The sequence below is a fragment of the Microtus pennsylvanicus genome, chromosome 1, assembly GCF_037038515.1.
Source record: "Microtus pennsylvanicus isolate mMicPen1 chromosome 1, mMicPen1.hap1, whole genome shotgun sequence".
NCBI classification, from domain to species: domain Eukaryota; kingdom Metazoa; phylum Chordata; class Mammalia; order Rodentia; family Cricetidae; genus Microtus; species Microtus pennsylvanicus.
Genome location: NC_134579.1, coordinates 183,104,739 through 183,121,285, shown reverse-complemented (window position 1 = coordinate 183,121,285; position 16,547 = coordinate 183,104,739). Strand labels below are relative to the sequence as shown.

Here is a 16,547-nt window from a genome sequence, read left to right as displayed (position 1 = left end):
GTGCTGCCTTATTTTGAATCCTTTGTAAGTACCCTTGGCTTTCTCTTACCGACATTTTGTTGCTGAAGGTCTCACTATGCAGCCCTGGCTGGAACCTGCATTGTAGATCAGGCTTGTAAAAGGAGCTGCGGGCTGCATTCCCGACTGGCTCCTGCATGCCTGGCTAGCTTATGCCCCGAAATAACAACACACAAATTGTATTCTTTTAAACACTGCTTGGCCCATTATCTGTAGCCTCTTATTGGCTATTTCTCACATCTTGATTAACCCATTTCTAATAATCTGTATAACACCACGAGGTGGTAGCTTACTAGGAAGATTCTTAACCTGCCTCCATCTCGGAGAGGAGAGTTATGGCGTCTGTCTGAGGTGTCTGCCTCACTTCCCTTCTTCCCAGCATTCTGTTCTGTCTACTCCACCCACCTATATTCTGACCTATCAGGCCAAGCAGTTTCTTCATTAATTAACCAATGAAAGCAACACATAGAAAGAAGACCCACCTACATCACAGGCTGGCCTGTTTCTGTTTCCTGTGTACTTGGACTAAAGGCATGAACCATCACATCCAGTCCTCACCTAAGATTTTGCAAATACACCTATGACTTGAGAAATTATGAGGAAATAAAGACTGTTTGGAGTCTTCATCTGTAGAGCTATATGGCAGAATGTGGTAAAGGACCCCTAATAGATATCGGTAAGCAGGATGGAACAGGTATGAAAATAAAGAGGTGCCTACATATGGGGTGCTAGAGTATGAAAAATCACTAAATGCATTATTAGAAAGCCAAAAGAGCTGTCCCCACTAACTGTAAATAGAGTAGTTTCCACGAACTGATGAGAGAACTGGAGGGAGAGACAGGAAATGAAATACAGGTATTTTCCAGTGAAAATGTGCGTTGAGTGCAGTTTACTGATGTTATTTTCTCCCCCTCTGCCCAATATACAAACCCTAAACAGGCATGCGTCATACTTCAATGCACTGTACCTTGGACACACTGCAATTCTTCACAAATGGAAGGTTTGTGGCAAACGTGAGGCAAAAGGGCTACAGACACCATTTTCCCAACAGCCCAGATAATTATTAAAAATGTTAATAATGCAGCAGTTTTTAAGTTATTTTTATCACTATTTTTAAGTGCATGTTTGTGAGGATGAGACTGTGAGTGTACATGTGTACATTCACACATGAGTGCAGCTCCTCGTGGAGGAATACAATTGCCCTGGAACTGGACTTACAGGCAGTTGTGAACTGCCTGACGTGGATGCTGGGAATTGACTCAGGTCTTCAGCAAGAAGCTCTGTCAACCACAGAGCCATCTTTCCAGCTGCAGACCAAAGTATTTTCAAGTAAAGTATGTACACTGTTTTAATGCTTAAGTCATTGCATGCTCAATAGACTATGAGATAGTCTAGACACAATTCTTACAGGGCTGAATATAAAAAAAAAAAATCGGGTGACGTGTTTTGTTGCAATGTCTAGCAATGAATCCTGTCATGTCTCTCAGGTAGGGCTGTACCCAATAAATAATCAATGAATGAATCTTTAGAAAATAAGTTCACACTGAATGCATAAATTCCTTTATTTGAAAATATTGGAATAGCACTGCATTACATGTAGTTGATATCCATAAGGAAGGACCACACATTCCTGCTCAGACAATACTGTTTTAAATAGAGAATACAGCATCTGGATAGGATCTCACGAGTATAGCGTCATGGACTAAACTAGGTAAGAGTGACCTATAGGCAAAATGACCATCTTGTTCATTAACAGCATATGGTTACAAATGGCATAAATGGTGAATGTAATCACCACAAGCTATTCCTGGGATCTCACCAACTCATGTGCATGAGTAGACCACGTTCAAATTATGTGTTTTTAACCGAGAGTCCTCAGTGGGACAACCCGGGTGTAAAGTGTCTCTGGTCTACAGATTTAAAATTTTAGAGCATTCGTTTAAACTAGCATGGAATGGCAGTGAGTATAAGAACTGATGACCTGGCAGAGGCCACTGAACATTCTGTTTTCTTACAGGGAGTCTAAAATGGAAGAAAAATTTAAAGACCATATTTTGAACGTAAACAGATATGTAAACATGGGGAGCTAATTTTCCTTTCAGTGATCACTGGGGAAATAATTTGTGGTAGACTACTTTCCAGCTTTGGCTATCATTAATTTTTCCCATTAGTAGTCTTTGGCTTTCATAAAAGGGTGGCAATCAACAAGGTTAATGACTTTATCTCTTACTGCTTAAAATAAAAGATGGTTTACGATGTGAAAATGAGTTTCTACTTTAAAAAATAGATTTTCTTTTTTTCTTTCAGTTGTGATATAAACACAATTCTTTATTGTTTTTTTCTCCAATAGAATTCTAGAAACCAAAAAAATTGGTCCAACTTGATATTTTCATCCAACATAAAAAATGAAGAAATTAAACACTCCCCTTTAAAACAGAGGGCTCCTCATTCATGTAAACACCTGGGGGAAAAAAACTATATATATAAAAAACAAAGAGAAAACTAAGAAACTAAGTTATGTTATTAGAACACAATTTCGTAAGAAGCAACACATTCTCTTTTCAGGATTTGTTGCATGTCCACATTCATGAAGGTTCCTATTTTGATAGACACCAGCTTACAACTACGAGAGATGCCATACTCTATTTCACACAAATGCTTAGGGTGTCAAAGCGTACTTTAAAAACTAAACGAAAAGCTGGTCTATAATAGTCAGATGAATGAACATTGGTCATGAACTCTGGAAAGTTCATATATAGAGAGATACATAGTCTTAAGACATTAAGACTATCTCACCCTAAATAATCAGGGCAAAAAAAAAATGAGTATCAAACTATACAAATCAAAGGAGACTTGTTTCCCAAATATAAGCACAAAAGGTACATATTCCTTTATTTCAGTATTTGACACATTGAGAAGAAAAAAAAATGCCAACATATTTCAGACAATATACTAGAAATAATAAATAAAATAGTTAAAAAAATCAGATATTCCCTTTAAGTGCTGTGCCCTTTCAATTTTTCTAAATCAGATTCAGCTTTCCATAGCAAACAATAACTATACATTTGGTAAATTATGTTGATAAATACACAAGGCAGGTAAATATTTCCACAGTATCTTTTTTTTTCACAGTTACCAAAAATAAAAATTGCATTCAACTCATACGCCTCTGAACACTCTGATTTCTCATGGTGTGGATCTGAAAGCAGTGGATGTACGAAGTCTTTTCCCATCTGGACTTCAGGTTTCTGTCCTCGGCATCCGCCCTCCGCAGGTACCTGTCAGAATCTTTCTGCATTGTTATCATGCTCTGAGACGGTGGCAGAAAGAAAGCGTTGCTGTGGGATGAGGCAGCCAGGGCTGGGGCTCGTCTTCCAGTAATAGGGCTAATCTAGCCCAGTCTTTTTAATATTATATTTTAAGGCAGCCTACACTTCACTCAAATGTCCATACCTCTAGGTCCTGAACTATGAAGTCTTCTTTTTTGGAGAGAATATCATTATTAAAAGTGCTGCAAGAGTTGCTGCGTCCGTGGTATAAGTCGGCATCTAGCCACAGACCAAAGCGTCCCCTGTAACGAGGTGAAAGAAGAAAGTCACTACACTGACACCCTGTACCCGGCATCTTTCTGTCTTCCTTTGCCAGGTGTCCCTTCCTTTAGGCCATGACAGGCAGAACTCTAAACTTTTCACCAAACAAAAGCAAGCTGAATAGACAGGCCTCTCCAAAAGGACAAATAGTATAAGGCTCCCTGCCACATTAATAAATCATTGATCTTGATCCTCAGGGTCCTGTGTTAGTGCACTGTCCTAATTCATCTAAGCAAATAGACTGGCTGGGTCAAAACAGAGCCTCCCACAGCAAAATAACAAGAATCTTACCCTCCACCACCAAGCTCTAAAGAACTTATGTCTCCATTGATGAAATATGAATTTTCTCCACTCCACTTGAAGACCTAGGGGCAGAAACACAAAACAGCAACAGACATTTCAATATGGAGAATTAGCAGAGATGACATCTTGAATAGTCATACTGCATACAGGGAAACACATCTTCGACTACGGAAGCACTTGGCAGAATAGCCACAGTGAGATCACCAATGATTACGAAATACTAAAGACCAGTCCACAATATGTTTGGCTGTGACCTTCAGTCTCTTCCTGCATCTCAGACTGAGACACTCCAAACGCTGGGTCCCTGAGCAGTCTGCGAGCGACAGTCATGAAGAACAAGACCCAGAGTAAAGAGTGCAGGTGAGTTTGCAGGGCAGCTGCTATCCCAGTGTCTGAGCACTCCATCTGCGCTATCCCAGTGTCTGAGCACTCCACCTGCGCTATCCCAGTGTCTGAGCACTCCACCTGCGCTATCCCAGTGTCTGGGCACCCCACCCGCGCTATCCCAGTGTCTGGGCACCCCACCCGCGCTATCCCAGTGTCTGGGCACCCCACCCAAGCTATCCCAGTGTCTGGGCACTCCACCTGCGCTATCCCAGTGTCTGGGCACCCCACCCAAGCTATCCCAGTGTCTGGGCACCCCATCTGCCTTGACTGCTGACAACAAACACGGGCCATTCATCGATGCCACCCACCCAGCTACCTTGAAATTAGGACTGAAGGTGTAGAGAAACGTCTCGCCTGTGCCGTAATAGTGGTCACTGAACTTGAAGGGATGAGTTGCATATGCCCCAAATATCTATTGAAAGGAAACAGAAGAGTTAGTTATTTTCAAAACTAAATTCCCATAGAGAGACTTTCTGAAATATTTTTGACACACTATTGTTCTGAGATCTTATAACATGTTCAGCAAAGGTTATTACTAAATTAGAACTCTTAAGTGGGGAGGGAAAAGCATCAAACAAAGCAATTAGCACAATATCCCCAGCTCTAACTGGAACCCATGTGGTCAGGCTTCCTGGTACATGGAAAATCCATCAAAGAAGCTCAGAAAAGTTATTCGTTAAAGGCCAACAATTCAGTGGTTAAAAGGCCACAAAAGCCAAATATGAAGAACAACCAAAAGATGTGTGTTTTACGTGGAAATGAGTGCTTGACAGGACACAGTCACATCTCTAGAATGACTTAGCTTTGTATTGCTTTTGTTTCTTGAGACAGGGTCTTAATAGGATAGTAACTTAATTGGAACTCACTGCGGTAGCTCGGTTGGCCATTATCATTTTCTTGCTTTAGCATCTTGGATTTATAGGCATGATTCATCATGTCTGGCTTTCTTATGTGTTTTATGTGTGAGATCAAAACTGGACATTTCCCCAAAGAAAATTAACTTTCCTTCCATTCAGTTTTCAGTGATGAGTGATAAAAGTGCTTAAATATGACAGATTAATATGCTTAGTCTGAAGTGACTTCTAATAAAAAACAAAACGAAAACAAATCTTGACTTTAAATTTGATGTGTTTGCATCAATAATTCTATTTCTTATTTGAAGTCATGTTATAGAATATGGTCAGGCCCTCCCTCAGCTTTCTGTTCATCCGTTTCCATCCTAACCAGTGTATATGGTTGAGAGTTAGGATATATATATGTGTGTGTGTGTGTGTGTGTGTCTTAGTAATTCATGTATCTTCCGCTCCAGAGCCTACTTAAAAAAATATTGCTTTAAATAGAGATTTAAAAACAAACTCACATTTTTTTCAAAAACAATACTTTAATTGGGTCAAAATCACTGTGTGCCCTCTTCTTTGCCAGTTCTATTTAAAATGCTAAACATTAGCAATTTCTAATTCTAAACAACAATTGTCATACTTCCTACTCCTGAATTTTCTCGACTGCTACAAAAGAAAGAAAAATAAAAATGTATTTTGTAATAAAACATAACTATTTACTATTTTTTTACTAAAGGAGTTGGAATGCAACAGAGAAGCGCCCATTTTTTTCAAGCACGATCCTGAAATATGACAAGAAGGTAACAGGTAGGAAGTGGGCTCCTCTCAGTGCATCAATAGCAGATGCTGTCCACACTCTCCGGCCCTCTATAAAATTCTAAATGATATTTCTCAGCAAAAATTTTTTCAGTGATGATGGAAATCTACTTAATAACCAGGGGCCAAGTAATTCCAGGGCTATGCAATGGTTTTTTTCTCAGAAACTATTTAAACAAATATCTATGCTATTTGTTCTATTACTTTATTTAGTAGAAAAAGAACATAAGAATTTGTATATAATTATATTTGTACATAATGAAAATGCAATACATTTAGCAATAACAGAAAAAAGAATCTATACAACTAAAGAATTGGAAATGATAGGGTGAAGGTTAATATAATAAAGACAATAAAGATGTCTCATTGCTCTTTTCTCTTAGCTCTTTTTTTTCTTGTGGTGCTAAGGACTGAACTCAGGGTCTCACCATGCTAGGAAAGGACTCTGCCACGCAACTGCAGTCCCGGTCCCACCACCTGAACCACCTTTATTTTTCCTTTTTATTTTGAGATAGGATTTTTATCTGTCCTAAGAGTAGCTGCGATAGCAAACCTGTAATACAGGTCTGCCTCTCAACTCCATTAGCAGATATAAAATATAAAGCAGTTATCTTGACAGTTTGCTTTGGGTGTGTAATCTACATGGGTACAATACAGGTAACAACAGTATCATAAATAGTGGAACGGTGAAATACTGCAATATAGATGTGTCTTTTTTTTTTTTTTTTTGCCTTGCTAATGCTGTTAGCATAAGCCACACTCTATTAACTGCTGAAGATCTGCTCTTCTAACAATTCCATGTATCACAAATTCTCGGGTAGTTTGGTTTGACTGACGGTGCCCTCAGTGAGTCTGTGAAGTGATCACCAACTCTAAAAAAATTCCTCTTAGCTCTTTTCCAGATTCTTTCTGGTAAGCTAGAGAAACAACGCTGCAGCTTATTGTCTTGTGGAGAACACTCTCAACTGTTTAGAGCCAAATGTAACCACTGCTGGGAATACCCTCGACCTTGAACTTCCTTACTCATCTAAAGATGCAAGCCAGCTCTGTGGGGCGGGTGTAAGGGCTCTGTGTCCTACGGCTGCCCTTTCCTCCTGGAACAAGTCGCTAAGCCACTAAACCGGAGCTTCGGCTATACATCTGCCTGCTTTCCCAGAAAAACAATCTTGCTCTGTTAGCCAAGTGCAGGTCTGGCCTTGGCTCGTCTCAGACAATGTGCATTAAGTGTTGAGCCAAGAACAATGGAGCATCCGGTATTCACAACCTGCCCTCTCTCTGACAAAGCACCTACGCCGAGGAAAGGCTGGGTGGAGGAAAAGGCCTTCTACCTCTACGCCATACTTATCTGCATTTTCATCTCTGGAACACATTGGGAGGGGTGGATGACGCGCTGGGCACCTGCCCCTGGAAGGGACAGACGATTGGCAGCTAAGAGAAGAGGGAACCCCAACTCCTGTGCTACACAGGTCCAGAGTAGAACTTCAGGCTTGAGCTGGGGTTGCTGGAAGGATGGGAAGTGGGTTGTGTCTCAAGTGCCAAAGAATTTCGTTGTTATTACTGAGATTTATTAGATTTTCTTGAATAAACATTTCTTCATTTGCTGCATGCCTTTAGGAGAATTTCCAGAGACTTTAAAGGGTTGTTGTTTTTATGACTCCCACCAGTCAGGGTTCTTTCAAAGATTCTGTCCAGCTCCTCTCTCTCATTCTGCATGTGTAATATTGGCTTCTAATATCTCTGTCATATTTCTACAAACAGCAAAGCCATCTTATTTCCCAGGGTGGAGGAGCTGAAATAGGTGGAGCTAATGTCCAAGTATCCTCAAATGCTCAAGCATCTCCAGAACCCAAGATATGCATGACGCTACTCCAGTGATACTCAGCTTGTGGGTCATGACCCCTACAGGGGTTACATATCAGATACTTATGATTTACAACAGTACCAAAATCACAATTACGAGATAGCAATAAAATAATTTTACTGTTGGGGTCACCACAACATGAGGAACTGTATTAAAGGATCGCAGCATTAGGAAGGTTGGGAACCACTACTCTACTTCCTGACAAAGGCTAAGCTTCAGCCTCGGGCCTCTGGTAGATCACTGCTGGCGGAGAGCTTGGTGAAACTGTGCCTCACTGATACCTTCTCGATGTGACCCTCTTATTCTTCAAGTTTAAAATTACTGCTAAAAGACATGAAACGAATGCATATTTTTGTAGCCGATTTGTGTGTCTAGTCATACTTTATCTGAGACATCGCACCTAATTGTTCGATCATTTCATAACTTTCTATGTGACTTTCACTGTAAACACTTTGTGGTATTATTTCAACTTTCATAGTACTTTTACCCATTATTGAATAAGATGTTACCAACCATGATCTAATAATAGTAAAAATAAATATAGTAACAGTTCCTCTTCTTTCCATAATTCTTATTATTGCGATAAAGCCATAAAGTAACCTCACCAGGACCATAACCTATTGTTTTTTTTGGGGGGGGGCAGTATCTCTCTGTGTTGTCCTGAAATTCACTTTGCAAACCAGGCTGCCCTTGACTTGAACTCACAGTGATTTACTTGCCTCTGCCTCCCAAATTCTAGGATTTGAAGTAGGTCACATGGTTATATATATTTCTCTTAAAAGCATCTCAGTTACAGACCTCATTCAGGGAGGAAAGTTGACAGGATAGAGATGTGCTTTGCAGGTAAGATCCTTCATGAACAATACAGGTTGAGCTACACCAATCTGAAAACTTCCCAAACCCCAAATTTTCTGAGTGCCAACATGATACCATAAATAGAAAAATCTGTACTGAGAATCTGTTTCATGAACAAAATTATGAAAACTCTCTCTGTGTGTCTGTGTGTTATTATGAAGCAATCGTGATCCCATTTCCTTATACATATACAAATATTCTATGACTCCCCCAAATGCAAATTTCCAAACAATTTTATCCCAAGAAGCTTGAATGAAGAATATCCAACTTGAGTTACCCTGTATATAACAGGTGCTGATTAGCCATAACCTGACTAGACGGATTAATTAGTTCATGACTTTGCAATATAACAGCCTGACTGAGCAGTAAATGAAAGCAGTCTGCAATATTCCATGGGCAATGTAAGCTGATTAGAAGAAACAGGCAATGGTGTAGAACGGATGGGACACTACCTAGCTCGAACAGCTTATCAAAGGGTACCCACCACACAGGTGAGAGTACTATCAGGAAAGGATTTCCCACGGCTGCTGAATCACTGGACCCCAGAACTATTACACAGATGAATGACTATCCCCCATTCAGGAGGCAGCATCAATGGGCACTACTTAAGACCCATGGGAAAATCTCCGGTATGTCACTGGAATTGTCTTTGGAACTATATACTCGGCTGTCCCTAACTTCCATCTTTAAATTGCTGTAAGTTTCTGTTTTCTGCTCCATGGACAGTGCAGGGAGAAGATTCCTTAGAATATAATTACTCCATTTTCTTTATATTAGAATTTCAAACTACATCAACAAAGAAAAGCAAGAAGAGACGGACATAAAGCAAGAATGGCAAAACCCATTTAGCCTGAGCATGGGAGCTGCTGTACTAGTTTCTCTACTGTTTCTTTTCATTTTATCTTTCCCGAGACAGGGTTTCTCTATGGTTGTCCTGGAAGACTCTGTAGACCAGGCTAGTTTCAAACCAACAAAGATCCTCCTGCCTCTGCTTCCCGAGTTCTAGGATTAAAGGGATGCACGACCACCCAGCCTTCTGGATATTCTTAAAATTTATCACTGAAACACCTTTCCAAGTTGGGATATAGTTCAGTCAGCAGAGTCTGTCTGGCACAAATGTGGCTTTTCACTTGATCCCTAGCACCATATAGCCAGTTGTGGTAGCACACACTAAAAATCTTAGCACTCAGGAGGTGGAGGGAGAAGAACCACAAGTTCAAAAGCACTGCAGGTTATACAGTTGGAGCTACGTACAACCCCATTTCCAAACAACACCCACGGTCTGTGTGAGAGGAACAAGCTTCACCTGGTTATCCATGTCCTTGATGACCAGTAGAACAGGGCTGTCTAGGGATGCTGATTTCCTGTACAGAGTTTTCAAGCTTGTTCCATGCTCTAATGTGCTGTAGGCCAGTCTCCATGGATAGCCTTGTACCCTGGCTGGAAGGCGTCGGGCCAGCTGCCAATCCAAGGAAGGAAATACAAAGAGACAACCACTAATCAGCCACAAACCAGTGCACTAAATAAGGGCCTGTGGCTCCAACTAAAGAATCATGTATTTACATCTTGACCTATTTTTGCCCTGGCAAACATTTGCTACCACTGGCTAAGAAAGAGAAGGGAAATCTGGACAGTGTTTCTTTTGGCCAGGATGCTGCCCAGGAGATGCTGCACTCTCTGAGAGCCTGATTGTGGGCTTCCAATGTCATCAAGCAGGCCTGTGTTTCTCACTGATAAGATATATACGTGGAGAAACATCTTCTTAGGCAAATCTGTGGTCATTTGAATGTCACAGAAATTTCATACACAAACCAGCCAAGCTACGATGTCACCTGATGATTATGTAGTGGATCACAGAGCAAAGTGTCCCTATCAGTACATGACTAGACATTTGAAGACTCCCACCGATCAAGCTGGCCAGAAGAATATTCACTAGACATATACTTTCCTCTGTAATTCAACCTGGCCTTTATCATTTTCTATTTTTTCAGTTGTCCTAAGTTTGCATAGGTTTAAAGTTGCTACAGCGTCCCAAAGATTAAGGAAAAGCACGTGTTTTCCATGAGAGTTCAGAGGGACTCTGTCCACCTTGCTTCGGTATCTTTCATGTTTATCTTTAGCTTAAACTTTGCTGCCATAAATACTAGTAAAAGGTATCTCTCCAAGAAACGTTATCAAAGCAGTTATGAAACACAATGTATTCGAGCGTTGGAAGTCAGCTCCAGTGGCAGCATGAAGCCCACCTCTAGAGTTGCCTGACCAAGTCTCTGGGTTCCCCTGGTTTGAGTCTTTAAGCTTTCAAACATTCAAATTCCTAGCTAACTGGTGAAAAAAGTCAGAGATCCTCATATTCAGCTTAGTAGCACATAATATTTCACAAAATTCAAGCAGCAGACATTTTAAGCACACAGGTAATTCTAAAGAAAGGAAGATCTTTCCCGGAGGCAGGTGTTCTGTCCATCACAAAGCAAGTACATTCATGTGTTTTATTTTTTTTATTAATCCCAATAAATTAAAGCCACATATAGTAGCTAGGATAAAGTTGGATCCTTTTTAGGTGCATTAGGACTATATGGGAGATCTCTTCCCTTTTTTTTATGTTAAGAAATGGCCTTCTCCTTCTCTTTCCTTCCTTTCTTCCTTCATTCCTTTCTTTCTTTCAAGACATGGTTTCTCTTTATCTTTGGTGCCTATCATTGAGCCTTTGCCTCCTGAGTGCTGGGTTAAAAGCATGCGAGGAAGGGGGAACAGAAATGGCCATCTTTTCAGGTTTGGAAGTCGAGGTCATGTGAGCTCCCCACATTCTCAGGAAGGTCACAGGGGAGGCCACTGGGACTTTTCCTAAGTGGAAATGGGTTGTTACCTATGCTCTGTCCCTCCACTTGCTCACCTGGCTGACACTTTTTGAGACCAGGAAGACATCAGGGCTCAGCCTGTGGGAAACCCACCTGCTCGATGTGCATGTTCTCCAGGAGCGCACTATGGGGCTGCAGGATAGGCAGTCCCTCTTCTTCCTCCTCCTCCTCCTCGTAGTAGCTGCAAGTGCTCTTCCTCCGTTTTGCCTCTTCAACAGTGATGATCTAAGGTGAGGACAAAAAGGACCCAATGGAGAAGATGAGATGTGTTTTCTCCCTTACTAGCCTGGCACACAGTTGACTTAGACGAGATGGCTTTCCCCTAAAGTAGCCCAGCACACAGCTGACTGTAAAGGTGGAGTTTTGGGGAGCAGCAGACAAACAGAAGAGGGCTTTGGGGAAATGACTAATTTTCAAATGCAGAACAAATGCAGAATTTAAACCACGACAGCTGAGCATTTAGTATGCATGACTTAAAGTCACCAGCCCTTCACTTTTTCTCATGCTGTTGCCTGCTCAGATCCGCCTAACTCCACACACAATTTACAGCCTTGAAAACACTTAGGTCAGGCTCTTTTAGTCTGCGTGTTCACATTTCAATTGCAAAGGAAATAATCAGAGATCCCTCACCAAGTCTATAAATAGGGAGTTTGGAGCAATAAAGATAAGTTTTTAATCAGGCTTCCTGGTTGTGTACATAGCAACCAAGTCTAATAGAAATAATGAATGACGGCAGCCACCAGAAGCAAATGGGAGACAGGGAGCAGGGTCAGAAGAGGCTTTACTCTAATTACAACTACCTTACGATTTATTCTACACAATTCACAATGATCCAACATTTCCCTTCTAAATTGAAAGACGCTGTATCACACACATCTCTTATTTAAATACAGTCGGGCTTATGAACTACCAAAGTCCTTACCTTAAAAACACCTGGTCCCTCTTAGCGTCTCAGTACATCACTGCGTGATTCTGAAACATTTAAGAGGTAACTAACTAGTTCTCTAAAATGCCCAGATACACTAACTAGTAGTGACAGCTGTTATTACAGAGAAAAGATATTTAATTTACATTCTAGTCAGTGTTGTCAAGTAATGCATTGTTTGGCTTTCAAAATGAAGAATGGCATGTACAAATTATTCATCTTTTAGCCAAATTTATCTTCTGATGGAGAGGATATAAAAACACTTTCAAAGAATCACACATCTGACATTTTAAACGTATTAGACAAAGCACTTTGTTTTGTTTCTATTTCCAAACTCTCCAAATTATTAACAGCACACAACAAGGCTATAGAATGAAGAGAGTCAAGGACGGATTTTGGATTTCAGAAAGAGGGGGCAAAAACCTCCACAGCAAATCAAACAACGTGCTCCGGGTGAGACGCTAGTGCAAGACTTTCTAACCAGAAGGATTTCGAGACACACGGCTGTGACAGAGCACCTAGCCGCCCGATGCGGGACACAGTCCCACCTACCTTCACAAAAGGCTCTTGGTCAGGTCTGGCACAATAGAAAATCTGAATGTCCAGGGGCAGTCTTCTGCCTCGCATTGTGCTGGGAGAGAAGACTGAAGCCACTCGAGAGAGGAACAGGTCTTTCGCTGGCTGCCCGCACACCAGCCACTGGCTGCCGGGCTGAGCTACACTGTTTTCTGTATCTAACTAGCTTCCTGCACGGCTGAGTTTCTGTTTCCCTCAGGAGGGGGTTCGACGTTTCTACAGGAACACACCCAAATTAGGATTTAGAGCAGGCATACTTCCTGTCAGGCAGAGCCGGGAGTATGTAAAATGACACTTTCACCTTTGAAACCCTTGTCCCAACAGTACAATAAAACCCCATTGTTCCAGGGCTTTTTTATCCCTTCCTCTCTTCCTAAACAAACTCTTCATCCTTACGCCCTCAGGGGAGGTAACTAAACTGTGCTCACCCCGTCTCTTCAGGGTTTTCTTTCAGCTCCTTCCTTAAGGCTAAACCTCCATTTTAAACGTAGTGTAGGTTCCCAGTACCAGTTTGAATCTTAAAAACAAAAGGAGGCTTTAAACGAGGTAGACAGGCTCACTCCAAGGCATTGGGTTTTTTTGTTTGTTTGTTTGTTTTGTTTTTTAAGTTACTTTTAGCTCTTAAAGTTTGTTGGCATGGGAACATGAAAGAGTGGGAAAACATCTGATTTACAGGAGGCTGTGAACGATGCCATCTTATGTACAGTTTGCAAAACAGGTAGCAATGCACAGTTTATCCTTTTACACTGTTGACTGCGTCTTAGTGACTGATAAACCTACAGGGCCCTCCTTTGTTCTTCAGTCAGAAGGCAGGCTTCGAAAGAAATGCGGATTTGCAACAGATCCCCTTTCTGCTATCTCCTCCACACTGTTGGGGACTTTCAGTCCCAGGGTTCTGAGGTAGGTTAGAAATTGCACTCTGGCAGATGAGTGGATGTGACCTATCAGCCGGGACCAACCCTCCATGCAGACACATAACAGCCTAGGGCAGAAGCACTTGGATTCTGTGCCCAGGAGAAGCAACTTTTTCGGTGCCTGGCATTTCATGATAGATCGCATTAATTGAGCGCTTCCTGGATGCGGCAGGAGTGCCAGCATTTATTAGTTGCTTCCTTGTTCTGGGAAGTGACAGGTGCTTTACCAGGCACAGGGACACAAAGCAGCCCATAGTGTCTATGGATGAGTGACAGAAGATGAAACTGTAAACAAACAAATGCCAGCACATGCAATAAAGAAGCTGAAAGCTCTTGAGGCTCAAAGGAGGTTGGGGACACCTGGTTTGTCCTGAGAAGGCTTATTCACAAGGGAGAGGGTGGGTCCATCTGTGAGAAGGGTGGGGTGTGGAGAGATATCCCAGGTGCAGGGTGCAGCAAGAGCACAGACATGGGCTCTAAGTTCATGATGGCTGAAGAACAAACACCAGCTGAAGAAGAGATGAGAGAGGGGGGTAAGATCAGGAAAAGTGAAGAACTGTAATGTCTTGAAGGGATCTTGCCATATAAGAGAGTAGTTCTAAAACCTAGCTGTTTTTCTGATTTATTTTGGTGCTCACATTCTTCCTATAGGCTTACTAAAACAAAGGACCCAGAGGTAAAGGTCTAGGAGTCAACCTTTTAAGAATCTAGAAGGCTGCAGATGTGGCTTTGTGTATAATGTGCTTCCTGTGCAAACACCGACACATGAATCCGGATCCCAACGCTTGGAAAGAAGGCCTGCTACTGCAGCACTCTGGAGGGTGTTAACAGGAGGGCTGCAGTGTTCAGTCAGCTTAACGTTCAGTGAGAGACCCTGTCGCCAAGGAATACAGTAGAGAGTGATAGAACATGGTACATGGTAGCCCCCTCTGACCTCCTCAAACATGCACAAAGACACGCACACAAGTGCATACTTGTGAGCCTATATCATCCATCGCCACCTGCCCCCCCCCCCACACACACACAGAGAGAGAGAGAGAGAGAGATAGTACCCGGTATCCCCAAGTGGTTATTCCAGTGATGGGCAACATGGTTAACAATTACTATAGGCCATGGGGGCGGAAGGATGGGGACATGGTACTGAGAGCTTTAAGCCTGTGAGTGTATGGATGCGTTGTGTATTTGAAATGTTAAGTAAGACAGACAATACATCCAAATACATACCTAAGACCTATTACTATGATGAAGGAAATCTCAGAAATCACTCAATAGTGATGAGAAAAACTATTACTAAAAGTACTACCTATCATATATACTTCCAAAATCAACTACAGGACTACCTCTATATTAAAAGGAAACCTAGGAAAACATAAAAGCCACAAACAAAATTAAAAGACAAATGGAACATGAAGGAATATCTGTGAAACAGAGAAAAAAATCTCTTTCATCACAAGAATTCAATGGTAGAGAGAACTGTTAAGGTCCCACTAGAGCAGTGGTTCTCAGCCTTAAGGGGCTGCATATCAGATATTTACAACTCATAACAGTACCAGAATTATAATTAAGAAGTATCAACAAAGTAATTTTATGGTTGGGGTCACCACAAATGAGGAACTGTATTAAAGGATTGCAGCATTCGGAAGGTTGAGAACCACTGCTCTAGGGAAACAGGATATAAAAATGAGAAAAGGTAAGAGACTCACAAGTAGCTAACTTGTGCATAAGTATGTTCATTTTTGGCTCAGCAATAGTCAATTAAATGAAAATTAAATTATAGGATAATATCACTCACTTTATAATTTAAGAAGCATGTTTAGGAAAAAGAAAAAGGAATAATATTCACAATCCTTTTTCCTGGGAGACACTCTCTGGGAAATCCCTCACACTGCTGGCGAGTTAAATTGGTGACACACGAAACTCAGGAGCATTAGAAATCTACTGTTCTTATAGCTCATAATTTCACATCCAGGAAATTATCTAACTAGTTAAGGTATATTTTCTCATTCTTGTGTAATTCTTGTGAAATGATAGAAACAACATAATGATTCAAGTGGGAAACTTAAATAAACTATAACAGATATCAAAATACTAGGAACAGTTGGAGGATGGTGATGCATGGATTGGATCTGTAATCACAGCACTGGAAAGCCTGAAGCAGAAGATCTTGAGTTTGAGGCCAGGCTGATCAGAGTGAGCTCCAGGCCTGCCGAGACCTATCTAAAACAAACAAACAAACCAACAAAGGCAACCATTAAAACTGAGGGTCTTAAAGACTTAAAACAAATCTTACATTATGCCAGGTAGGAAAAGCCATATACAAACTACATAGAACATAATACTTTTGCTGAATGAAAAGGAGGATCCATCCCCTCAACAGTTACAAAGCCCCCAAACAAAACAGAAAATAAAGTCCAAACAAATTTATGAAGGTAACAAGTACTATTAGTTTTTTTTTTTTTAAAAAACTTTCTGTACTCTACTTTTCAAGGTTTTTGTTTGTTTGTTTTGTTTTACAATAGGCACACATTGCTTTCATAAAATGACAACATAAAGTATGTCTGAAGATCTTGAATAAGGATGAGGAAAGGCAGGAGGTGGGTAGGGACTA

At 41.1% G+C, this 16,547-nt stretch overlaps 1 protein-coding gene across 3 annotated transcripts in view; it reads right to left on the bottom strand.

Annotated features, from left to right (window-relative positions):
- Positions 1–1,551: 1,551 nt before the first annotated feature.
- The window catches only part of Ncoa7 (nuclear receptor coactivator 7), a 140,914-nt gene continuing 125,918 nt past the window's right edge, over positions 1,552–16,547 (bottom strand). For 2 of the 3 annotated variants that reach the window (XM_075946459.1, XM_075946470.1), the window contains exons 12-16: positions 11,618–11,749; positions 9,976–10,128; positions 4,615–4,710; positions 3,900–3,973; positions 1,552–3,589 (exon numbers count right to left, since the gene is read on the bottom strand). In XM_075946459.1, coding sequence (XP_075802574.1) covers positions 3,454–3,589; positions 3,900–3,973; positions 4,615–4,710; positions 9,976–10,128; positions 11,618–11,749 — 591 coding nt within the window. In that variant the 3' untranslated portion in view covers positions 1,552–3,453. Of the gene's footprint in view, positions 3,590–3,899; positions 3,974–4,614; positions 4,711–9,975; positions 10,129–11,617; positions 11,750–13,001; positions 13,317–16,547 lie in introns of those variants that run through there. The other variant, XM_075946480.1, reaches the window with a different exon arrangement.